This window comes from Mustela putorius, unplaced genomic scaffold (genome assembly GCF_011764305.1).
Source record: "Mustela putorius furo isolate JIRA1106 unplaced genomic scaffold, ASM1176430v1.1 tig00000083_pilon_pilon_pilon, whole genome shotgun sequence".
In the NCBI taxonomy this organism is placed as follows: Eukaryota; Metazoa; Chordata; class Mammalia; order Carnivora; family Mustelidae; genus Mustela; species Mustela putorius.
The window spans coordinates 44,809,575-44,837,065 of NW_025421273.1; the positions used below are offsets into that span (position 1 = coordinate 44,809,575).

Consider the following 27,491-nt stretch of genomic DNA (forward strand, 5'->3'; position numbering starts at 1 on the left):
AATACTGACCTGGGGAGTTCGACTCTAGACAAACCCAACAATGGCGAGGATGCTGTTTATGGAGACTCACCACCAACACCACCTCATTGTCCATACGTAAGTATTTACAGGCTACCATAGGCAATACCCGATGGCAAAATCTGACATAGCTTTAGTTTCCTGTTATAATCAACTAAAATATTTTTACATTATGCTATTACTAGAGTCATGCAATTATTACACAAATACACGTAAGTCCAATGGATTTTTCGATCTTATTTTAACAATCTCGTTTTCTAATACATTAATGAACAAGCAAAAACATGTCATTTTAGCAAACCATGTTTAACATCCGAACAATCATCCATCATATCTATTTGTTCAAGTTTTAATATTCAACTGCTTCTCTGCATTGAAACATGCGGAAGTGGGTCTGACCTGGAAGTACTTCTGACATGGGTCACGGGACTCCAGCTGTGGTGCAGGAACTAGGTTATAATTTGAAATCTGAAAAAAGGGATCATTGGAGAAATTAAAATCCCAAATAACAAAGCATACAAGACAAAAAAAAAAGCATAGTATTGACAATTCTTCCAAAAGCTGTCAAAAATGTGAAACAATTTTTGGCAGATAATATCCAAATTTTTGTTTATTTATAGTTGGTAAAAACACATTTGACTGAAACTTGAATTTCTGCTTAACCACATTTCCCACAAACATTTCTTGAGATTTTTTTTCCCCCATGCCAGGCTGCAGTTATCTGTCTGTCTTTGTCTTGTTATTTATCTATGTGTCTCAACTTTCCAATGCTTTTTCTCATTAAAAGCACAATTCAGAAGGCAGTGAGGAAAAAACTGGTACATTTCACCACATAAAAAAGCAAACATTCTGTTTGGGAATATAAAATGACTATAAACACGGTAAAGACAAAAAAACAAACTGAAAAAAAATTAACATTACAAGGACATAAAGTGGCTAATTTCATTTATATAGAAAGAGCTCCTTGAAGTTATGAAGAATTTCCTTGAAGTTATTAAGAAAAATATGAACAAGCCTGTAGGAAAATAAGCAAAGGGCAGGACAAGTCCCAAGAGAAATGCAAATGTCCAACAAACATATAAATAACTAACCTTAGTCAAAACTACAGAAAACGCAAATTTAAATAACTCGCTGTTTTCCTCTACCAGACTGCAGAGATTAACAAGCTTAATAGCACATAACTGAAAGCAACAACACTGGAAATAGGAATTTTCAAAACTTGCTAATGGGAGTAAAAGCTGGCAAAACTTTTTCAAGAGCCATTTAGAAACATCTGAGCAAATTTAAAATGCATAGACCCCCACTACTCAGCAATTCCCTTTTTTTTTTTTTAAGATCTTATTTATTTATTTGACAGAGAGCGCACACATACAGAAAGAGGGGCAGGGAGAGGGAGAAGTATGCTCCCCACTGAGCACGGAGCCTGATAAGGGACTCAATCCCAAGGTCCTGGGATTATGACCTGAACCAAAGGCAGACAGATACTTAATGGGCTGAGCCACTAGGCATCCCAGCAATTCCATTTCTGAGAATTTATTTTAGAGCTAAACCTACATGGACTCTTGTTCTAACAGCAAACATCAGGGGCGCCTGGGTGGCTCAGTGGTTTGGGCTGCTGCCTTCGGCTCGGGTCATGATCTCAGGGTCCTGGGATCGAGACCCGCATCGGGCTCCCTGCTCCGCAAGAAGCCTGCTTCCCTCTCTCTCTCTCTCTGCCTGCCTCTCTGCCTACTTGTGATCTCTGTCTGTCAAATAAATAAATAAATAAATAAATAAATAAATAAATAAAAGCAAACATCAGTAACGAACTGTTCCTCAGTGGACGGCTAGTTCATTAAATTATGATACCTCCATACAATGGAGTATTGTGCATTATTAGGAAAAACATAGTGGATCTACACGAGCTGATATGAAAAGGGCTTTACGACATATCACTAAGTGTTGAGTAACATGGACAGCAGGGCAAAATCAAATTTGAGTACAATTTTTAAAAGCATGCACGTGGCTGCATACACACACACAAATGCACAGAGAATTTATTTTTTTAAAGATTTTATTTATTCATCAAGTGGTAACCTCATGTGCATAATTCTGTATGTTTATTATAGTTATAGGAGAAGTTTTTTTATTTTTAAAAAAATTTTATTATTTTTTTAAGATTTTATTTATTTGACAGAGATCACAAGTAGGCAGAGAGGCAGACAGAGAGAGAGAGAGGAGGAAGCAGGCTCCCTACAGAGCAGACAGCCCCATGTGCGGCTGGATCCCAGGACCCTGGGATCATGACCTGAGCTGAAGGCAGAGGCTTTAACCCACTGAGCCACCCGGGCGCCCCAGAAGTTTTTTGTTTTTTTTTTTAAAGTCAAATGTTAGCAGTTTTCTAAAGCATTATTCAAATTGCTTAGCTTTATATTTGTGGAGACTAAATTCTTTTCTAATCTTTCCAAACTAGTACCTTTAATTGGGCATTACTCCCAACTTTATGATTCCGATAATGACCCGACAGCTTGGTCTACTGACCCACAATACATTTTTAATTATATTTCCACATATTGTGGGTAAGGCTCATTACTCTGCTATAATTAAAAGGGTGGGTTTATTTTAAATTGCCCTGAAACAGCAAAAGATGCTTCCTTTATTCACCTTTGTCTTTTTCCTATTCCCTTCTCAGCTCCTGAAAAGTATTTTAAAATTCAGGTTTGTTTGTTTTTTTTAAGTTTTTGTCTTCAGTATACCTTAAGTTATAAGCAGAGCTAGATGTGATGAAATAGCTATTTCGAGGCAATGAATATTAATAAACAGAGAGAAAGCTAAGAGGCATACTTATAGGAGTAAAAAGACTTGAACAAACACTAAGAATCTAATTTTTCAGAGCATCTAATCTTAAAAAAAAAAAATAATAAAAATTCCTTCTCCCCAGCATGAAAGAAACTCCAACTTCTATGAAGTTATGAATTGACATTCTGGCTAATTGCTTCCTATTCTAAATGGCCCTGTGCTATTATTATCTGACCAATACTTATTCTACACACACCATGTGTGATGCTAGGGAGCAGGGGACACTTTGTGAACCAAACACATTCCCCCTTCTCATGGAACTTATAGACAGGCTACCAGGAAGATGGACATTAATCACAAAATTATTCATCTCAGTGTATACGGGGCTATGACCTGGAGGAAAAGAACTCAGTTTTCTGAGAAAATGGAATGAAGCAACATGGGATAGACGAGAGAGTCAGGAGACACTTATTTCCTGGAGAAAGTGCAATTTAAGTTGCAATTTGAGGACTAAACAGGATTTAGCGAGGTAAACATTTATTAAACACCTACTCTGTGCAAGACGGCTCCAGGAATAAAGCACAAACATGCAGAGCTATTTTCCCCTAGGCATTTATCTCCCTTGATGAATAAACCTAATCTGATAAAAAGTTTCTAAGGACTTTGAGGCATGGACTACTTCTACATAAAAAGTAACCTGGAGGGCGCCTGGGTGACCCATGCATTAAGCCTCTGCCTTCGGCTCAGGTCATGATCCCAGGGTCCTGGGATGGAGCCCCCACACTGGGCTCTCTGCTCAGCGGGGAGCCTGCTGTTTCCTCTCCCACTCCTCCTGCTTGTGTTTTCTCTCTTGCTTTCTTTCTCTCTCTCTCTCTCTCTCTCTCTCTGTGTCAAATAAATAAATAGGATGCTTTAAAAAAAAAAAAAGTAACCTTAAAAAAAAAAGTAACCTGTATTTTGCAGAAATACAAAAGCAATCTATGGTTTTAAGAATAATCCGTGGCTGAGGCACCTGGGTGGCTTGGTCAGGTAAGCATGGGACTCTTGATTTTGGCTCAGGTCATGATCTCAGGGTTGTGGTATCGAGCCCCAAGTTGGGCTCTCCACTCTGTGGAGAATCTACTAGAGATTCCCTCTCTTCTTCTCCCTCTGGCCCTCCCCGCCACACACCCATGCTCCTTTTTTTCCTCTCAAATAAATCAGTAAAGCTTAAAAAAATAATAAAATAAAATAATAATAATAATAAAATAATCTGTAGCCATGCAGTCCAATATGGCAGCCACGAGGAGCAACTGGAGCTAACGAACACCTGAGTGACTAGTACAACCAAGGAACAGAATTTCTCATTTTATTTCATTATAATTAATTTAAACCTAAATTTATATAGAAAGTAAATCTAAATTTATAAACTGATACTTGATTGTTAAAAAGAACTTCTTGGGTAGGTGAAGCTACTTTTTCAATAACACATTTTATGAAATCTAAATAGAGATCCAGTATTTCTATTGAAAATTCTGCATGTACATTGAGTGCTAGAAGCATAAACTACACGGACTTTAAATACTTTGCATGAAAAAAAGTAAAATCTCTCAATAATTTTAAAACATTGATTACATGTTGAAATGATACTATTTTGGATATACAGAGTTAGATAAAACATACTGTTGAATTAATTTCACCTTTTTTTTGATAATGTGGTTACTAAAAAATTTCAGATAACATCGGTGGCTCATTACTTTTCTGTTGGAGAACCACTGATCAAGGGAATGCAGACAGACTCTGAAACTTTACCCTCATCAAAATATTATCTACTTTTTCCATAAAAGCAAAGACAGGCAGAGATGCTCCCCCAGCCGTAAAGCTGGAAAAGGCTGGTCAGTATCAGAACAGGTACATGTTTCCATGAAACCACATACTGAGTTCAAAGACGCCAGAGACTCACACAGGCCACTACAAGCTCCATGTTAAGAATACAGCTGTGATTTTATTTTCTTTAAGATTTATTTATTTATTTTTGAGAGAAAGAGAATGTAAGTGGGGGAAAAGCAGGGGGAGGGGAGAAAGCATCTTCAGCAAACTCCCCACTGAGCGCAGAGCCCAACTGGGGCTCCATCCCATGACACTGAGGTCATGACCTGAGCTGAAATCAAGAGTCAGATGCCTAACCAACTGAGCCAACCAGATGCCCTGAGACTATAGTTGTGATTTTGTTTTATTTTTTTTAATAAAGATATTATTTATTTATTTATTTATTTGAGAGATTAAGAGAGCATACGAGGGAAGGAGAAAATCTCAAGCAGACCCTGCACTGAGCACGGAGCCCACACGGGGCTTGATCTCAGGACCCTGAGATCCTGATCTAACAGCTGATTTTAAAACAAAGCATAAAATCTGTGTCAATGAAATAATCTAGTAACAATAGTTTCCTTCCAGCAGCATTTTCCTGTGTCCCATTAATGAAAATTAATGCTTCTATGCCTTGTGGTAATGCCATTAAAGCTCATTAAATGTCGAGCAGGACCACAGAAGAGCATCTCCAAGCAGAAATCACGTGCGCACTCCTAAACAAATGAATAAGCGCATAAATAAATTAAATTCCCACTTGTATCTAGTTCGGTCTAAGAACCTTTGTGCCTTTTTTCCCTGTTGGATATAAATATGTAAATACAAAATTTTACACATTATCAATTCAATTTTTTCTATTTTAACCATCAAAACCTCAATGGCTTTATTTCTCTCAATATGATATGTCCCTGACCAAGAATGCTACATCTCACTATAATAAGGCCCGATGTGTACTGATTATTCTTTTTATTTGTGATATTATATTTGTAATTTAGAATAAAGACACTTTCTTCTTATTGTTATTATGTGTTTTGCCATTTTCTCAGTATGCAATTACACACTGTACCCATAAGGTTTCAAGTAGGAAACAGATGACACAATCAAATTAAGGTGGGTTTAATTAGGGACTATCAAAAAAAAAAAAAAGGTTGGCAGTAGGAAATCCACAAGGGATAATGCAGACTCCAGCAGTGGCAGGATCAAGTTACCATCCCTGGGCTGAGGGACGAGAAAGTTCTACGCAGAGAGGACACTGCCCTACTTGGTCACCATCTGCAATGGAAGGCATAGCAGGCTTTCAGCAACCCTGCACAAAACTGGAATCTTCTCCCACTCTCACTGCCTGATCTTTTGACTGTAAGGTTGAGAAACTATTCCCGAGTAAGCTACAGTTGTGTCTAATTCTTCTTTTTCCAAGAAAGAGATGAAAACTCACATGCGTTCATCCATTTAGATACAGCTCAAGTACTGTGCCCTTGATAGATTTTCTTTGAATTACCGAATTATTTTTTTAAAGATTTTATTTAGGGGCACCTGGGTGGCTCAGTGGGTTAAAGCCTCTGCCTTCGGCTCAGGTCATGATCCTAGGGTCCTGGGATCAAGCCCTACATTGTGCTCTCTGCTCAGCGGGGAGCCTGCTTCCCCCTCTCTCTCTCTGACTGCCTCTCTGCCTACTTGTGATCTCTGTCAAATAAATAAATAAAATCTTTTAAAAAAAAAAAAAGATTTTATTTACTTATTGGAGAGAGAGAGCGCGTGAGCACGTGTGGGGTTCGGGGACAGAAGGAGAGAGAGAAGCAGACTCCCCACTGAGCAGGGAGCCCAACAAGGTGGGACTCCATCCTAGGACTCTGGTATCAAGACCTGAGCTGAAGGTTTAACCGACTGAGCCCCCGGCCACTTCTACCTAATTATTTCAATCACATTATCCCACACTAAACTTTGAATGTATTTCTATTATTATACTTAACACATGACATTAAGTTTTTATTTTTATCTTTTTTCCTAACAGAGGGCAAATTCCTTGAAGAAAGAGCTGCTTCAATTATTTTTACTTTATTATTTTTCATTGAGGTAATAATTCACATAAAATTATATTAGTTTCAGTTGTACAATGTCATGAATCAAAATATGTCTTACTGCAAAATGATCACCACAATAAGTCCAGTTAACATCTATCAACAGACACAGTCACAAAATTTTTGTTCCTGTGATGAGAACTTCTGTGCACTTTTAAGTGATACCAAAGAGGGACAAGGGAAATAATTAAAAATCAAGGAATTTTACTTTACCTGTCTTTCTTGAATAGTCCCCTAAAAGTCTAACCAATTCTTCTCAGTTTGCCTCACTCTCTGTTCTGTCCACTCCCTCTTTAGATCTTTAGTTATACAACCTTCTTGCAGTTCCACAACTCCTGGCTCTGCCTTGGTCTTATTCCTCCTGACACCTCCTCCCAGAGGTATCCTAGTTTCATAACAGCAGATAAATGCTGCGGTGTTCACAATCACTCCTTTATCCCCAAACCTCCAAAATAAAGTGCTTTCAGCACTGACACTCTAATACCCAATTAATTAGACTCTAGAATCACTCATTTACTTAAAACCTTCATTGCCTTCAAATAGTTACTTTCCCGAAAAATCGAACCCAGTGTAATCCTATCAGAAACAACACTCCCTTGCTATAACAAGTATTTTACAACATCTCCTTACTATTTCGAGTGAAATTCAGAGATATACAACTTATCTATACAGGTAAATTTCAGAAAAGGAGAAATAAAAGGAGAGATATATTTCAATAAGCAAATCTTTGGATAGATCTACACTGTTTGTCACAACAAACAGTCCACAGACGCCTGCATCTACGGGGAGATTCACCGAGAAGGCAACAACCATAAATGCAAAGTCACCCAGGCACGTGTTGTGTTGTCAAGCCAGAAATCGTGATTTGCACTGCTGTCAAGAACGGCAATTTCAAAACACTGAACAACGTTAAGAAAATTCCCCCAAAATGTTAAATACACGTTATCTTAAAATTAGAGAAGTTTTCCACTTCTGAAAGAAATAGTGTATATTAAAGCCATAAAAAATACTTTATGTTTAGGGCTTGTGGCCTCAGATGATTCCAAACATGCTATTTGCTTACATGAATATCTGGTAGGGTGTTTACAAGCTTCGCAGAAATAGACATTCTTCGTTATATAGGATTGTCCTGGGTATTGCAAGACACCTATCATCCCTGGTCTCCACCCAGAAAGCCCAAGTAGGCCAGTAGTGGGTCCCCTTCCACACTCCCTAAGGGGTGTTCTAGAGGCTTCAAAGCCCCCTGCTTTGAAAGTTGTAACATCAGTCCCGAGTGCTCTCTCCACTTCCTAATTCATGGACACTGAGGACCTGTAGAATCTTGAACCAATACTTAATGTCTGAGGCACATTTTATTCAACTGCAAATCATGATTACCAGCCATCCGACACTTATGAGGATCAAATGAGATACAATAGGCTTGCTTGCTTTGCTTATAGCCTGGCACATACTATTTTCTCCAACACATATGACCTGTTTTCTCAACGAGGTTGTAAGCTTTCTGAAGGAAAGTGAGGTGTCCTAGAGATCGCTGCATACCCATCAGAAGTACTCGATAAACTCTGGCGGCGCACATCTTCCTTCTTTTTTTCCTGTCCTGTTCAGCGCCCCGAAAATGTTCACAAATAATAAACTAAGTCCAAGAATGGAGCAAAGAACTAAATTACAATGGGATCTTTCTTCCTGCCATTCCTGAAATCATTATTATAACCTGCCATGCATAGGAAGGGCTGTCAAAAAGCTGTCGCCTTACCCTCTTGAAAATCTACAGGGTTGTTATTAGTTGACAAGTACTTTTAAAGTAGACATCGCACTCCAGGATGAGACCTAGCTTCCGATTCATACTGATCTGTTCATCCTTTAAGGTTTTAACTATTTTCCCCTAAAGAATTTAATCTGTATTTTCAGATCTATAATTTGGAGCAGTGACATGAGATGACTCCACAACAGTCAAACTTACTTTGAAAAGTCCTTTGAATTGCCGACTTGGTACAATACAAAGTTTCCATTAAACAACTGAAGTGCTTAAAATTTTATGATGCATAGGTAATGAAAAGTATTTAATTAAGTATATGCATATGCAAATTTTATTTCAGCATTTTGTTCTTCCACAGAGAAGAAAGTAGAGGTGTGGCATATAATATCTCACTCTAAGGAAATAAACCTGATTTTTTTTTAAAGTTTTTTGAGATATAATTACTAGTAATAATTTCTTGCCATCCACAAACCTGGGTGCTACATGTCTGCTGTTGAGAATCATTGTTCTGGAAAAGCCTAATTTGTCACTTACATAACTTAAAATAGAAGAAAGTTCCAGCAACAAAAGCGCAGGGACTAATCCTATCTCTAATGTCCATATCTTGTGCAAAAACACATAAGGATGTTGATTTGTGATTCTAACTCTTTATCTTACTTGATTCAGTGTTCTCAGAGCCAGATTTTAAAACCAATTCCAAGAACACTATCAAACAAAGGCAAATATGCACAGACAGGGAAAATTCTATTTCCTGAAATGTAACCCAAGGGGGAAATACCAAAATTGGAAAAGAAATATTTTTAAGACAGAATAAAGGTAGACTTTTCCATTTACAAATTACCTTTATAATTATTAACCAGAATTTCTTTAAGTGAAGCAAAAGCTTGATGATTCTCCCACAAATGTATTTGATCCCCATTTTTCATACTTCGAAAGCACGATGCCTGCCGTTTAGAAATAATGGCAATGTTTAATGCTTCTAAGAAGTGTCAGTTTAAAATATGCTCTCAGGTGGCTTTGGAGGGTGGGCTGCATTAATGGCTTCAATCAACCCCTCTCTGTGTCTTCGCCCTCTGCTCCATAAAGTTGTCGTCCCTTCCCACTGCCTTTGACATGTCACTGTGGGGTTTGCTTTGGTCATTTAGAGGTTAGCCAATGGGATGACACAGAAGCTGGAAAAGCGTGGCCCATTTCCAGCCCCGAAAAAGATTATGATCTGGACACACAAAGACACATGTAGGCTGGCCTCTTGGAAGGATGCTGGAGACTTGGGTAGCTGAATCCTCTTGGCCAAGGCCCTCTTTGACAGGGCTCAGCCAGCTGGCCATCAAACACGTGGGAGACTACTGCAAAGGGCTGCACACTGTACCCGCAGCTGACCCGAGACTCATAAGAGAACCCAGCAGAGTCCGTAAGCACCCAAGCACCCCTCGGCTGTCCTGTAGATAGGAACGGCTCTTGCTGAAGTTCCTGAACTCTGGGGCAGTTCTTATGCAACATTATTGGGGCAACAGGTAAACGATACACTACCTATAGCCACAATAACCAAAATGAGATAACAGGAGAAGCACCGGGATTTAGCCTGAATCTCGAGGCAGGGGAGGTAGGATGCCATGTGACGGTACCACCATGGGAAATCTAGTTGTTACTTGGACACTAATGTTCTCCTGAGGTTACACAGGGATGTTTTGACCAACATGGGCTGCATCCTTCATTTCTGCCATTGTTCATTCACAGCATACAACCACTGACACTCTGCATGTTAGAACAGACCATGGGCAAATCTTAGGAATGTGTCGTAAGGACATACTGGCAGTGTTATTTCTAGTAGGAACAAAATCAGAAACAAGTTAAATCCTCATCAGTAGGAAACTGATTAAATAAAGCATCCCATCTTTACAATGGAACATCATGCATTATTTAAAAGTGACAATGTTCCACAGTTACATAGGCAGATCTCTACTAAATATTATTGAACAAAAAAATAAACTATAAACAGTGTTACATACACAGAGCGTTCAACTTTTCTGTATGTCTGAAAGTTATAATGAAAAGTTAAAATAGGGGCACCTGGGTGGCTCAGTGAGTTAAAGCATCTGCTTTCAGCTCAGGTCCTGATCCCACGGTCCTGGGATAGAGCCCTTCATCCGGCTCTCTGCTCAGCAGGGAGCCTGCTTCCTCCTCTCTGCCTGCCTCTCTGCCTACTTGTGATCTCTGCCTGTCAAATAAATAAATAAAATCTTAAAAAAATATATAAAAGAAAGAAAAAGAAAAAGAAAGTTAAAGTAAAGGTAGCATGTAGAGAGACGCCTGTTGGTTAAGCTGCTGCCTTCGGCTCAGGTCATGATCCCAGGGTCCTGGCTATCGAGTCCCACATCCGGCTCCTTGCTCGGCAGGGAGCCGGCTTCTCTTACTGCCTCTGCCTGCCACTCTGCCTGCTTGTGTGTACGCTCTCTCTCTCTGACAAATAAATAAATAAAATCTTTAAAAAAAAAAAAAGGTAGCACGTAGAGCATCACTCTTACATTAATTTTTTTTTAAAAATCTGTGGTAACATAAAACACAGATTTAGAAAATCATACAAAACAAGCAACTTACTAGTTGTTATAAACAAAACACTCTGATAACTACTGCCCAGATCAAGAAACAGACTTTTCTACCACCACCACCCCGCCAGAGCCCTGAATTTATGGTAATCACTTCCTTGATTTTCTTTATGATTTCATTACCTCACTGTACAACCTTGGTCAATATAGTTAAATCTTGTCTTTTTTTTTTTTTTTATAATTTCACCAGGAAGTACATAATATCTGTTTTTCACTGGTTTCTAATGTTTGCAGCCATTGTCACTCACAGTCTGGTTCCATTAAATCAATGGGGGTTGCAAAGTGACAATACTCTGATTCTCCCATTTCATTTCCATTTTTTTGAGCAGAAAAATTTTAGACGATGCCTCCCATCGTCTACTATGTGGTTCCCTAGTGGTCAGTTCATATAAGAAAGGCAGGATAAATATGTGATTCTTTCCTGACTACTTTCAAGATAACGAACTAGTGTCCCATTAACCCTAGGCGGTAATCAATTTTTTTTGGTATCATCAGACATCATGGATTTAAACATACTTGCAACTCTTATTTTTTAATCTCAGACTGTCCCATCTGGGGGCATCCAGGTTGGCTTCTAAGTCCTTCTCACATGGCCCTCATCTTTGACACCGATTATCTAAAGATGTTCCAGACTCATCTCTATTATCTAGAGATTACTCTGTTCCTTTTTTTATGTTTGTATGAGATGTAATCTTGCTAATGTTCTGCACTTATATGAAATCTTATAAAAGTACAGAATACTAACTATATCATATCCCATAAGCTTACTATGAAAAGAGAAAATATGGAACAGAGTGATATCCTTACAACGAAAACATGCCTAAAACACATGCTTAAAAAAAAGTTAAAATATGATCTACTATTTCAAAAGAGGGTAAAAGATTATTTTCAAAATTATAGAAGACATGAAAGAACAGTACGCATCTCAATTAGAAAATTTACATATAATTTACATAGTCTCTTTACTACCGTTCTCTCCCTTATTTGGAAAGCTCTATGAGAGCCGGGACCCCATCGACCTCATTCATCAGTATATTCCCAGTGTCTGGTGTGTGGCAGACATTCAAGAAATACCCCATAAAGGAATGTATAGAAATCTTCACTAAAATCTTAACAGCAGTAATCTCTGGGTGGCAGGATTTTGAAAAATGTCTTCCAATGCTTTATATGCTGCTGACTCGTGTAAATTCTTTTATAATGAGTACGAAGTATTTTCATATTCAGAGCAAAGAGTTGTTTTCAACGTGGAAGAAAGTTTGTACATGAAACTATCTATATACATACTATGTTTCTAGAAGAAAGAAAGTAAGAAAGAAGCGTGCCCCAGCTCCCTGTCCCCCAACCCTCACCATGAACGTCTTCTCTTCATAAAGGAAGCCTCTGGCGTAATAGGTGATAAGGCTGAGTTTTCCTAAGGAAGACTAGGTTTAGAGTTTGTGAAAAGGAAGACAGCAACCACCCATCTGCCTCCCATGCTATATTTGACAGATTTTACTCTGTAGCTCCGAAAACATGTTAATAGGACTTCTCGCGGTGAGAGGAAGGGATTAAAAAAGCAAAGAACCTTGTTGCGATAGTTGGGCACTGTATTGAAAATGGCTCACAGGGCCTGCAATTCATGGAACAAAGATAACATCTTTTCATAAAATCTGCACTCCGAGACGTCCCAAATATACAACCGGGAAATGCCGACGGCAGTGACGCAAACGCACCAAACAGAACAATCCCAAACAAGAACGAGAGGAAGCCTTAATTTGCTTCACTGGGCCTTCATAGATCTATTAGAGAAAACATACGAGATGAACTGCCTCATAAAACAGATGGTCTTCTCCAGTTCCTTTTTTTTTTTTTTTTAAACAAGATAATTAAGGGAAACGAAAGAGTAAGGATCTTGTTAAATTGGCTAAGGAAAATGATTTCATTTGAAGTAGAATGCCTGAGTTTCTGGAGAAAGGATTTCAAGTTCCCCTCAAAGCTGATGCAGGTCATTTGGTGAAGCCTAGACCAGAAAGGGAAGCCATCCCTAGGGCAAGAGCCTTCTAGATAGCAAAGAACATCCTGTCAGACCCTTTTAACAGAGGCAGAAGAGAAGGCTGTGGGGTAACATGGCCTTGTTGAAAGAGCACTGGACAGGGAGTCAGGACAGAGGATATTGGACTTCTTGATTAGTGAGTCTAACAAACCTATTTCACTTGTCACCTTTTAATTTTCCTAGAGAAAGCCATTCTTCCTTCCCCTATCCTATCTTGGTAATAACGACAAATGTGATAAAGAGAAAAAGCTCTATAGCAAAGACTGCAAGTACAAAATCGTTAGTTTAGAATGGAATTTTGTTTCATTGCCACATATAAAAGTCCCACTGTGCAGTACTGATGCGAATCAAAAGTCGGAGGGAAGGAAAAGGAGGGTCCGGGTGTTCTGAACCTAAGAGAAGAAGACTATGTCCACATCTATTCTCTAAGCTCTAAAACACTTTCTTGAGGAAAAGGAGAAACAGATAAAAGTATACCACAAAAGCAACTCAAAATTCCATGCCAGATTTTTGATTGAGATGATAGGAGCCAGGAATCTTTTATGGTCTTGACTGGGATTCAGCCAAGAAAGGACACTGCCCCCAAATGTCCCCTCGTCAGCCATAATGCTTACTATGCCTGAATTTTCAACCAAAAGCCAGGGGATAATATTTAGCCCTGGATAGCATTAAGTAACTATTGTTGAGGGTTTCCTCTGAGCTAAATAAACATAAATAGTGTGCACAACGTCTCTCGGGTCTGACAAGCCCTAAGAGACAGGCACTATTATTCTCCTTTTACAACCAAGTTAAGAAACTTGCAGAACATCAGACAGCTAATAAGCAGCAGGGCCCAAGCTCCACACCCAGTCTACGATTCCAGAATCTTTCGCATTCTACTCTACTGCCTCTCCCAGAAAGCAGAAAGAGGGATGGGGCTGGCGGAACAGAGCCTCCAAAGATCCTATTTGCAGAGATGACCAGTCCGTCCCCGACTGGTTCCAGGAGGTGAGTGTCACAACCCAGCAATTAGGGAATGGCTTCTCTCTAGTCACATCACAAAAGCCAACAATGAACTTCCCTTCTGACCTGCCTCATTACCTCGGGATCTCTCCTCTTCTCCCTGCATTCTTGAAATCCTTCCTCTTCTCTTATTGGGACTTTGCCTGATGCTTCTCATACCACTTCCCTAATCCTTCTTCATGAAAACCAAATCCACTCTAGTCTTCAAAAATTACAGTGAAATCTCATTTCAACACATAATGCATATGAATCAATCCTGATTTGGCCATGTAGTGGCTTGGAGTCACTGGGCAATTTTCTCAATAATAATCTCTAACATTTACATCACATTGACTACTTACCAGACATTGTCTTAAGACTTCATACATTTAAAAAAAAAAGAAAGAAAGAAAGACTTCATGCATATTAACCATTCCAATCCTTATAACCACACAGTGAGTTACGGAACTATTACTGTCCTCATGGCACAGAAGTAACAGGCAGCAAGGTACTGAGTAAGTGCCCGCAGGTACACACCAGGCAGTTGGTGGTAAAGCTACTCTGTTTTCGGTTTCTCTGAACTTCAGTTCTCTCCTCTATGACATAAAAATATTTATTTCTGCCTGTCCCGAGGCAGAAATGGAATAAACATAGCTAGAGTGGTTTCAGATAATTTTTAGATTCCCCCTTCTTCCTCTAGGATTTCTGGGATCATCCTGAGGTACAATCCAGAAACTATCAATTAGATGAGAACAGGGAGATAAGGGAAGCAAGTGCTCGGTGCCTCCCGGACATGCTGTCTCATGTGTGAGCTAACACCCTTCTGAGGCAAATCCTACCACCCCTGTTTTTACGAAGGAGCGATTTGAGAACTCGTGCGTGGACATCCTGCTAGTGACTTGAACCAGAACCAGAATCCACATCTGCATATTTTCTCTCCACTGTGTTTTAAGGGGCTTGAGGGGACAGCCAAGCCTGCTAGTTCCGCATCTTCCTCACGTAGCCATACCCCCCAAGAGGATGGTTATCTAAATGCCACAAGCAGCCAGCGCTTCCGGGATTGCCAGTGTTACCTTCCCCAGAGAAATCAAGATGGAAAAGCATCATCGATGATAAAAGTAGGTGGAAAAAAGATAAAAATAGGTGTAGTCCCATTTACTGACCCTGCATGATTCCCAACTCCTCTGATAAGAAAAAAAGGAAGGAGGGCGGGTGGGCAAAGCAACGATGAAAGGAAGGAGGGCCGGAGGAAGGAAGGAGAAAAACAGGCAACCGTCCCAGGCCACAGATGATAATGAACATAATCCTGAAGTACAATCTCTGTGTTCCCTCCTCTGCTTTAGGACTTTTTTTTTTTTTTTCCCACAAGAGGGTCAGTGACTGATCTTATTGGGACAACCTTCCTTCTCGGCCCTTTGGCCCAGGGCCTCCAGGGAGAGGCATCAGGGAAGACGGGCCGCCCAGAAACGCTCTCCTCAGAAAGGCAGCAAGAGGAAAGAAAAGGGCTCAGCCCTGACCCGCGGGCCGAGGCCGCGGAGGAACAGGGCGTTCCTCTCCACACAGGATGCGCATTCACACACACACATCAAGGCCTCTATCTCTGGCCGCCATCAGCCCTCCCGGTCAGAACGCAAGGACTGCCGGGAAAGCGGAAGGCCACGTGGCTGCCAGGGAAGCTGGAACAAAGGCGGCCCCGAAGCCAGAACTACAACACCCGTCACCTCGCCTGCGCGCCCACCTGCTATTGTCAAGCTGGGAAAAGGACGCGCCGCCTCAGAACTGTCTTAAAAACCTGTTTAGACCTATCACGGGCCCAAGATCACGCTGACAGATGAGCTTGCGAGGGTCCATAAACTCAGAAATATTTTGGACACACTTACATGGCTCTTTCTTGAAGACAGTTTTTCCAGGTTAAGAACCGCTACCCTAGTTGGTCACACTGAGAAAACTGGGCTATGGAAAAAGAAATCCTCACCCTCCCACAAAGTCTCCTTCTCAGGCACCCTGGTTCAGTGAGGCAGACATCAAGCAAGATCCTAGCCACTTCTGATGTCGTCCTGCCCCAGCCCCTGTGTCCATTTGGGGATCTGGCACCGGCGACCCATGGCTCAGGAGCTACGGGCATCTGAATTCTCCTCCCTTCATTGCCACTGGCAGTGCCTAAGCCACGGTTCTACAAATTCTCATGGAGGCCTGCAGCCTTCCTCCTGACCACCCGTCTGCCCTCACTGCAGCCTCCTGCACACTTCTACAGATATGTCCTTCCAAGAGAATTCACCACCTTTCTCGCCACCATGCCACGTCCCAGACCATTAAAAGTGGGACCCTAAGGCCAGAGTGCCTGGGTTTGAATTCCGTCTCCATCATCTCCTTTGAGTGTCTCTGGGTAAGTCACCTAACCTCTGTGTCTCAGTTTTGTCACCTGTAAAACGGGCATAATGAGGGTAACCACATCAAAGCCTTGCTGCAGGGATTAGGTGAATATGGTACATTTGATGTGATATGTATAAGCTGTCATCATCATCAAAGTGACTCTTTTAAGAGCTCCCCACTGGCTAAAAAAGAAAAAACCCCCATTCCATCAATATGCTCTCAAGATACTCCATGTGCAAGTCCAAACTAGGCCCAACTTGCCTCTAGTCTGTATGGACATAAGCCCTTTCCACATCACCTGACCCCCACGGGCACACCAGACTGGGCTCCACACTCTTTACTGAACCTACTGAAAGCTTCCCATTCATACGCCTCAGTCACTTGCTCTGCCTGAGATGTCCCATCAGGGCCTGTTGAACCCTTACTATCTCTCCTGGATGAGCCCAAACACTGATCCTACCCAAGTCACCATGATCAAGACTTCCAGTGGACAGCACTAAAGGTGTTAATACAACTAGCAGGCTTTGTGGCCCTGCCCTTACCTGCCCAATAGCCATCTTTCTGATCTACCTCAAAGAACTAACCTTTATCCTCTCATGACTCCAGCAGTCAGAACAAAAGGCTTTTGCGGCCTTCTTCTGAGGGGTCCTTGGGGTCACACATTGCTTCCTGGTTCCTTTGGAATAATAATCTTTCATTAACGAAGAAGAGGATGCACAGGTCAGCCATATATATTTTTATTTTATACACAGATGACTGAAATTGCTTTAGGTCTAAGCTCCAAGGTTACAAAGAAAGTGTCATTTTACTAGATGATGTCTACAATCTCTCTTTATTATTTTGACGGCGCTGGGACTTATAATTCCTTTTTTCCTAACAGCTTAGAAGACAATTTTGCTTTTAGACCTTAAAGTATCTCATAATACACAAGATAGCACCACCTGTTTTGTTTTGTGTTTAAAGATTTATTTATTACTTGAGAGAAAGGGGGGAACAAAAAGGGGGAGAGAGAATCTCAAGCAGACTCCTGAGTGTGGAGCCTGATGTAGGGCTCAATCCCACAACCCCAAGATCGTGACCTGAGCAGAAACCGAGAGTCGGATGCTCAACCTACTGAGCCACCCTGGTGGCCTCCTAACACTACTTCTCCCTTCCACATGGAAAACGATGCACTGAGTATTTGCACGAAGTCCCAGACAGTGAAAATGAAAACCCTAACTTGGATTATTATTTCCAACCCCCCTCTATTTTCAACAATGCAGAATCCCATGATAAATTATTTTCTATAAAAGTACAGAACTAGCCCCCAGATTTCTTGAAATCCCCAGGGTGGAACTTAGCTGTAAAAAGTTTGAAAAGAAGTAGAAAATTTAATAATCCCATTACCCTGAAATCCAATAAAGCCTGTTGGAGCTTCACATTTTTAAGAAATCAGACTATTTGTGCTATTACCTCAAGTACTGCGATAGCTTCCTACGAAGCCATAAATATATACAATGTAGTTCCCCAGAACACGGACTCAGACGATCATAAAAAAGGCCATAAGGAAGATACCGGCCATGAAGCATGGCTCCACGGTACTTGCTACAGCAGGTTTGTGCAGGCGAGTTCATTTATTTTGAAAATTACATTTCTAAGTCCACAACTCATTGCTTTCAACTGTGAACAACTTTTAATAAAAGTTAGAATGTCCTTCTCAGAGCCGGTTTTCACACAAGCTAAAGGTCATACTGAATATCAAGGAACAGTTAGGAGGCAATCACAGCATACGGGGAAAAGCTCATAACATCTGTATCTTCACGTTTGCTTCAGCTATCATTGCATTCAGCTGCAAGCATCAGAAAACCTAACTAACAGGAAAGTCAATAAACAGGAAGTCATTGGGAGGTTCAAGGCTGCTGGTGTCAGTGCAACAGGAACAATGTCAGAGCAGGTATCCTGGTGATGTTCTCAGATTTTCCTTCACACTTATAACCTCATGGTGACATAAGGGCTGCTGTGCATTCAGAGAGTATCGGTATTCACGGCAGAATGTAGAGGAAAGCAAGTGAGGGCACTGACAGGCTCATGGGTCAGGTTTTATCAGGACCTTAAATGCTTTCCTGGAAACTCCACCCCACACCCCAGTGGACTTAGTCTCAGAAGTGTCCCCCCCCACCAACCAGAACCAGGTCATATGACTGCACTAGCTGCGAAGAATCCTGGGAAGTCAGTGGTCAGGACTGATAGGTTGGCTGGGAGCATCACAGCTACTAACTAAGGCTGATCACCACCCCGCTCTGAAGTAAATGCTGAGTCTGTTAGCAAACATGGAGCAGGACAGAGGGCCTGAGTGGGCAATTATTCGTCTCTCTTTTGAGTCACTGTCTTGAGAATAAGAAAGTCATCCAATAAGCAGACAAGATAATTACAGTACTTCCAAAGTGTTTTTTGCTCCCCCAACTCAAAAAGCATCTACTACATAGAAAGTAATGTGTTACAAATTCCAATACCTACAAAACGAAACAAAAACTGGTTAATCTTCAGGTTTCTGTACTCTGGTCTTTCCCCTCTGCATCTGAACAGATAAAAATTGACAGTCAGGTAGGGAAAAGGTGGTGTGAAGTCTTGGTGCTGTGAATCCCCGTCAGAACCTGAATGGATTCTACAAAGTTCTACCTGAGGTGAGTTTCACCTTTCGCTAGGAAGGCAGGCCACGTCAGCTGTGATATAAATGTTAAAGATGGGGGTGACGCATCCGGCCTGTATATTCCCCACTCCGTTTTCCCTTTTCTCTCATCCACCTCCCCTGAGCCTGCATGACCAAACAGGTGCATCTCTTCAGCACCCTGGATCTCCCATGGGATCACCCTCCCTACTTAACATTCAATGGCTTCCCACTGCTATTCAGAAATTATCAAAACCCCCTACCAAGACTCCAAGGAGCCCAGCCTCCTTCCCCAACCCCAGCCCCATCTTTCACCAAGCCTTTATCAGGACCTTAAATGCTTTCCTGGAAACTCTACCCCATGCCTGGTACGCTCTGAACATTCTGGTGTCCTTTCCATTCCTTTAACTGTCCCTATTATCACAGACTGCAATGAATGAGCTTTCCTCAGTTCTACAGGGCTGGGCTTTTCCCAGGCTTCCCATCACACATCAAACAGCACTTCCTCAAGGACATCCTCCCTGTGCCACCGACGTCATGGGGGCCCTGCCCAGTAACTCTCCATCATCCTGCTGAGTCCTCAACAGCCGGCCCCACAATCCGTGATTATCTCCTCTGTCTCGGTGGCTTTCTTCTTGTCTCCCTCCATCACTCAAACGAAGCAAAGCTCCAGGGAAGCAGGCCCCTTACCTACCTTAGCCCACTGATCTGTCCCCACAGCCCAGCACACAGAAAGGCTCTGGACCATTCTGCCATCTGCTTCTGGGACCCAGTAGTCACTAACTCCTCGAAGTAGCCACCATAGAGATGCTGTAACCCCCCAGAACCTGCGCCCCCGCAATCCCTGACCTGGGACTCTCCTCTCTCTCCCAAGCTTCTCTTGCTTGTAACCCCTTCCGACTCCTCTCAGGGCTGCTGATGCAGGCGGCCGAGTGGTCTGGAGCACAGAGCCTGCAGCCACACAGTCTGGGCTCAAATCCCAACTACACCGCTTATGGGGTAGCCTGAAAAAAGTTCCTCATCTCCTGTGCCTCAGTGTCCTCATCTGTAACAGAGTGATACCAGAAGCTCCCATGTCATAGACAGCCGCCAGGAGGATTGGGAGAATACACGCTAAGTGCTCAGAACAACGTCAGGCTTGAAAGAGTTCCATTATTAACAACACCGTAGTTAGTAATGTCAATAGCTTATCAGCATGAACAGGCTCTTTGTTTTCGCTCGGATATATTTTTCCCATGCAGCCCCGTTTCCACAGGTCCCTCCACAACCCCCCAACCCCAGGTGCGCCTCGAGTACTACCCACGGCACCTGCAACCCTAGAGTGGCTCTTTTAGCTCTGCAATCTGAATGAATCCCATCTACTCCCAGACCCTTGTCCTACTGGAGGGCGGAGCTCTCAACATTTGGGTTTAAGCCCTTGAATTTCACTGATCACACAGATTACCGGCCTTCCCCTCCTTTGAGCTGCTACACCAACATGATTTGATTCTAATCATTGTTGCCACCTTTGGTCCTGTCTACATATGAAAACATCAACTCTTTGAGGACAAGATGTAACTCTTTTTAGTCCTCCAGAGGAGCAAGCACAACATTAAAAGTACAGCAGATATGGTATCAATCTGTCTGCTCTGATCACCCCTCCAGCCTTAACACCACCTTGTCCCTCAACCAGAGAAAGGGGAAGCATTATTTTAAGCCTTGATTAAACTGGACCCTCAGTGGAAAAGACATGGGTTTCAAAAACGAAAGGTTTCTATCTCCTGACATTCAAAAACACCAGGAAATCCTCTTTACCCCTAGGTGAGCCCCAGTCGCAAGGCTAGAATGGTAGCAGGTACGCACGACTTAGCCAAGTCATGTTGGACTTATTGGTATTGAGTTCCAAGTAAGCAATTTGCAACTTATGCTATTTCGGGAATTTTCTTGTACCCTTGGAGATGGGGATCAACACTTCCCATGATTGGATACTCCTGAGAGAGAATTCTAAGGAAAAGACAAATGTAATTCCACAGGCTTATGTATTTTCCATAAAACTGAAAGGAAGAAAATGACTTAAAAGTCTAGATATGGTTCAACAAAGCATTCTCTATAGAATATGCATGCTTGCTTTTTTCTGTTTCTATCCCTCTCTCCATAAACACACACATGTGTGCATGTGCTCATTCAAGAAAGTTTATAAGGTACGGAAGTTAACAACGAACTAACCTACCTGGTGATTCTGAAATATGCCAAGTCATTCCTTTCAGAATTCTATGGGTTCCATCTTGCAAGGATTTTTGTGGCCTTCATTCAGGTCATCAGAGGTCACTTCCCCCAAGAACAGTATTAGATTTGCATAAATGAACAAGTGTCCAGAAAACCTGGAAAAATAACTTTATCTACTTTGTTTTCAAAACTGCCCCCATAAAGTTGCATATTTCTCTTTTTCCCTTTCCAGAGGCTGTTCCCAGATGATGGTCTCCAGCCCCTGAAATCTGGATGGAACATTTCTTCTCAATTACTCTCTTGGCAGGAAGTCCTCTGGCCACTTCCCCAGAGGACAACACACTTTTCTCATTTCTCTCCGAGTCAACACCTACCCACATACACAGAAGGCTAATCCATCCCACCACCCGAAGCTTCTTATGAGATGTAGGACAAATGTGGTTTGGAAGCCCCTGGAGCTGTTGTCCCAAAAAAGCCGGACATGAGGTTTACAGATACCCGCTGCTTTTCAAAAAGGTTCCCCGGGTACAAGAAAGCTGGTCTATGGAAAATAAAAAGGGAAGCCACACTTTGTTCCCTCCAAGGACTGTTCTGCCACATCTTCGAGGCTCATTCCACAGCAAAAGCAGACACCAAACAGACTTCATTCCCGGATGTTCCTTCCTATGACTGAAGACTTGACTCAGGGCCTCTCAGTTCTGCTTTTACTTTTCTTTTCTTCTTTTTTTTTTTTTTTAAGATTTTATTCATTTATTTGACAGAGAGAGAGAGATCACAAGTAGGCAGAGAGGTAGGCGGGGGGGCGGGGGGGAAGCAGGCTCCCCGCTGAGCAGAGAGCCCGATGCGGGGCTCAATCTCAGGTCCCTGAGATCATGACCTGAGCCGAAGGCAGAGGCTTAACCCACTGGGCCACCCAGGCGCCCTTGCTTTTTCTTTTGTTCTTGAAGGGAGAGGTTGGACCCAGAGCATCCATGGGAAGAGAAAATTTTTTTATGACCATGATGAAATACATTTTGCTGTAACACTTCAACTCTCCACCGGAGAAGAAGCAGACCACAGAGGGAATTTAAAAAAAAAAAAAAAAGTAAAAAGTTACAGAGAAAGGATTTTAATTTGGACAGTTGAACCTTGATTTCTCTCTCCAGAGTGACAGAGACATCACCTTTCTTTATGACTGTCACCATCAAGATCAAACCCTATTTACCAGACATGAAAACAAGCTCTATTTGATAAGGACTGAAAAACAGAGACAGTAGATAGGCCTCCCATTAGCAATTTCAGAGCTTTGGTTCACATAGTGCATAAAATCTCGAACCTAGCTCACCGATGCCGAGACATGTCCAGGAAGTGGTGCTCTGCAAGGGGTCTGGTGCTTGTGGGTGACACTGTACTTCACCACACTCCACACCCGGGTTCATTCAGGTACAAGGGTCTTTGCAGAACACTGGTTCACTAAATTAATATTTACTTAACACTTAGTTACGCTTAAGGTTCTCTGGAAATCAGAGATTGCAACCTGGTGATTCCAAGGTCTTAAAATCCTGTAATCGGTCTGTGCTAGTCCATATGGTGAGTCAAGATGACAAAGACGGACTCTGCCTGTTCCAAACATACAGAACACCTGAATAAGATAGAACAGCTTTTTTTTTTTTTAAACGAAGAAAAGTCAAAATCATGAGAAGGAAATCCCTGGGCTAAAACTGAAGACAGAATTCAAAGTCAGTAAAGACAGTTAAAGCTTGAAGACACAGAAGGATATCAGAGCACGGGAGGACCTTAATGTCAGAGATTCTGATGACCTACGGAGAAGAAAGGGACACACAGTCCAGAGGCCCATGAAACTGGCTAGCCGGAGCTGAGCTATCTGTCTATGCTGGCCGTCACAAGGGGCTGCCCTCAGTAAAACCAAGTCCAGAAAATATCCATTCTCCATCCCCTAGGCTTTGCAAGGAAGCTTTTGCTTAGGGATGAGGAAGGAAGGAAGGACAGAAGGAAGAAAGGAGGAGGGAGGGGGAGGGGAGGAAAGGGAGAAGGGAGAGAAGGAGAGAGGAAATAAACAAAATTTTAACAGCCTCACCAATATAAAATCAAAATCACAAGATGACTCTCACATGGAGGTATGGTATCTAAATTAGTAACATCCATGTAGTATCAGATTTCCTGGCCCAGAAAATAATACAAAAACTCGTCTGGAAGCAATGATACACACGGAGCACTAACTGAGGAAATGAGAAAATGCTCTGGATTTCCACATTCCTATTCACACTGAATTCCCACAGCAAACAACCCCCATTAATGAGCCCTCAGTGTCAAAGTTTAGGACGAAACAAGGAAAAAAGAGATGGCCAATGTAAATGGCAAAATCTGCATCCAAGAGCTAAAAATAGTAGACAATCCAAAAGAGGCTTTATATTTAAGCAATTGAAGAAAGCAAAAACAGGAGAGCAAAAAAGGGCAGCAGGTGAATTTAAAGAAATCTACTAGAAATTCCAAGAGTACAGGAAGGAAAGAAAACACACACACACACACACACACACACACACACACAGTATATTATGTACAGAGCGTACACGCACACATACCTACATGCACACAAATCAATTCTATTTCCACATACTAGCAAAGAATAATCTGAAAATGAAATTAAGGAAACAACTATTTATAATAACATCAAAAAGAATGCTTAAAAATAAAATTTAGGAAGTGTTAAGACTTGTATACTGAAAGCTACAACACATCACTGAAAGAAATTAAAGGAGACCTAAGGAAATGAAAAGATATCCATGTATATGGATTTGGAAGGTAATACTATTAAGATGGCAATACCTCCCAAAATTAAACATAATGCCTATCAAAACCCATCTGGCTTCTCTGCAGAAAATGAAAAACATATTCTAGGAAGGGGAAGAAGATTTTTTCAACAAACAGTACTGGGACAAGGAGATACACAGACGCAAAAGAACGAAGCAAACCACTGCTTCAGAACATACTGACTCGGTGACTCAAACACCTAAAGGCAAGCACTGAAATTATAAATTGATCAGGTGTTGGTTCCTTAGATAGGACGTCAAAAGTACAAACAACAACAACAGCAAAAACAGATAAACTGAACTGCATCAAAATGCAAAACTTTCATGCTTCAAAGGACACTATCAATAACGTAAAAATATAGCCCATAGTGGGGCACCTGGGTGGCTCAGTGGGTTAAAGCCTCAGCCTTCAGCTAGGGTCCTGATCCCAGGGTCCTTGGATCGAGCCCCGCATCGGGCTCTCTGCTCATTGGGGAGCCTGCTTCCTCCTCTCTCTCTCTCTGCCTACTTGTGATCTGTCGAATAAATAAAAATCTTTAAAATATATATATATATATAGCCCACAGGAGAAAATTTTTATAAATTGTTTAAGGGTAAAGAATAAATAACCCAAGTTAAAAATGAACAAAGATTTCAAAGATGCTCGCCATCATAAATCACTAGGAAAAGGCAAGTCAAACCCAGATTGAGATACCACCTCACACCCACTAGGACAGCTAGAATCAAAAAGACAGATAAAAAGTGTGGTAAGGGTGTCAAAAAAGTGGAACCCCCATCCATTATTAGTGGGTCTGTAAAAGTGTCTAGCTACTTTGTAAAATAGTTTGGTTTGGCAGTTCCTCACAAAGTTAAAATAGAGTTACCATATGACCCAGCAATTCTGCTCCCGTATATTATCCCAAAGGAAGGAAAACATTTGTGCACTCAAAAATTTGTACATCAGGGGGCGCCTGGGTGGCTCACTGGGTTAAAGCCTCTGCCTTCAGCTCAGGTCCTGATCCCAGGCTCCCGGGATCAAGCCCCGAATCAGGCTCTCTGCTCAGTGGGAAGCCTGCTTCCTCCTCTCTCTCTACTTGTGATTTCTGTCAAATAAATAAAATCTTTAAAAAAAAAAAAATTGTACATCAGGCACCTGGGTGGCTTAGTCAGCTGAGCAACTGCCTTTGGCTCAGGACGCGATCCTGGAGTCCCAGGATCAAGTCCAGCAGTGGGCTCTCTGCTCACTTGGGAGTCTGCTTCTCCCTCTGACCATCCCCCCCTTTTGTGCTCTTTCTCTGTCTCTCTCTCTCAAATAAATAATATCTTTAAAAAAAAAAAAACACTTTGTACAGGAATGCTCATAGCAAGTGTTTATGATACCAAAAAGTAAAAACAACTTAAATGTCCATACATGAATGAACAGAAAAACCAGATGTGTACATCTGGTTTATCTGTACAATGGAAAATGAAATATGATTCAACAACAAAAAGAACAAAGTAGCGATAAGACCACAACATGAATGAACCTTGAAAATGTTACACGAGAGACACAAAGTAGATTCACAGTTTCCGAGAGACGGATACACATGTGTGGTGAAAATGTTCTGGAATCAGGCAGTGGCGACATTATGTATCTTTGTGAATATACAAAACGCTACTGAATTTTATAATTTAAAGGAGTGAATTTTACAAAGTGTGAATTATACCTCATTTAGGGGGCAAAACTCAATGGGAAAATTCAATAATAAGGTTAGAAACAGCCCAAGCGCGAATTCATGAATTGGAAGGTAGTCTGGGTAGCTAACAAGCAGGCTTTACTCCAACAGAATTAAGAGATTTGCCAACAGAACAGTGTCCTGGAATTTGGCATCTCGTTACATCCTCCTTCATACTAAACCTTGCCTCTTACTCTTATCAGATTAACAGGAGTCTTACCCTTTGCCTAAAGTACTTGGCATAGCAATTCAAAGATTAGTTGTTTGAGAGGAAACTAATAATTCTCTAAGTAGATGAAGTAACTTCACACACACACACACACACACACACACGTGTGTGTGTGTGTGAGAGAGAGAGAGAGAGTTCATATAAGAGCAAATAGTTGACAGTAACTAGAAAAGGGAAAAGTCCGAGACAGGAAGAGAGAAGGAAGGTGTGGTAAAATGAATTAATGTTGATCCCTCCCCACCCCTCCAAAGATACTCCTATCCTGATCCCTGGAACCTTGGAAATTACCTTAGGTGGGCAGTATGGACTCTGCAGATGGGAGAAAGACTAAAGTCTCCACCAGGAGGAGATCTGGATATTCTGGGCACGTAACTGTAAGTACAGTGGCCTTTCTAAGAGAAAAAGGTACCAGGTTTTACTACAGAAGAGATGAAGGTACTGTGAGCAGAGCCTGGTGCGCTCCACTCTGGAGACAGAGAAAGGGGCCCAAGACCAAGGAATAGAGGAAATTCCAGAAGCTGAGACAGTCCTAGATAGTGATTTCTCCTAGAGCCTCCATGCCAAACCAGCCCAGCAGACATCTGTGTGGCCCAGGAAATCCCCTTTAGACTCCGGGTCTCCAAAATGGTAACACAATATATCAGTTGTTTTAAGTCACTATTTTTGCAGTAGTTTGTTACAGCAGGAAAATAAAAATAATACAGGAGGTTAAGTGGAAGGCCAGGAAGATGTAATTCAGCCTTGACGGGAAATAAAGGAAACTGACCCTGAAACATACCAGGGCATTCAGAGCGGCTTCCCTGCCGGCAGAGGAGGAAACAAAGGAGTTATGGGTAAGAAGGATGTGTCAGGAGGGTGCAAACAATAGGGGACACCGTGTGCAGAAAGAAGCTACCCAAACACAACCAAAGCTAGAGAGCCAAGTGTGTTCAAAAACAGGATTTGGAAAGACTTGTAATGTGCAAGCAATTCCCCAACCCCCATCAATGCTAAGTAAGTTTCAAGTAAGTTTGTTCATTCATTCAATATACATTTATTGAGCACTTACTATGTGTCAGGCCCTGTACTTCCTTACATTCATAACGCTTCCTCAAAATTTTTCCTATGCAAAACACTCATACAATTACTCGAGAAAGTGGCTGCTAGCACACGGTTTAAGCTAACTAGATAAACTGAAACATTATCCTGTAAAAGCACTTTTATTTCTAATACTGCTATTATAAAGTGGAATTACCTTTACTTATTTGGATGTGATCACTCTTCTTCAAAAGCTGTGGCATGGCCTATCTGCAGGTATTTTCAGCAGTTAAAATCCAAGCTTAAATAATACCTCACTACCCGTAGATTTTCCGAGTTCTAGGCTTTGAATATATTTGCTCTGACTCGGACTTGGTTCTTCTTACAGCCAAGGCTCGTTTGCAGTTCTCTCTTTGGAAAAC

The 27,491-nt window shown here is 41.6% G+C and overlaps 1 protein-coding gene across 15 annotated transcripts in view; it reads right to left on the reverse strand.

Moving 5' to 3' along the window:
* APBB2 (amyloid beta precursor protein binding family B member 2) overlaps window positions 1–27,491 on the reverse strand; it is a 368,036-nt gene that overhangs the window by 190,882 nt on the left and 149,663 nt on the right. For 4 of the 15 annotated variants that reach the window (XM_045076750.1, XM_045076741.1, XM_045076737.1 and 1 more), the window contains one exon: window positions 418–486. The exons of the other annotated variants lie outside the window; for them this stretch is intronic. In XM_045076750.1, the coding sequence (XP_044932685.1) occupies window positions 418–436 (19 nt within the window). In that variant the 5' untranslated portion in view covers window positions 437–486. The remainder of the gene's footprint in view (window positions 1–417; window positions 487–27,491) is intronic. 15 annotated transcript variants of the gene reach the window in all.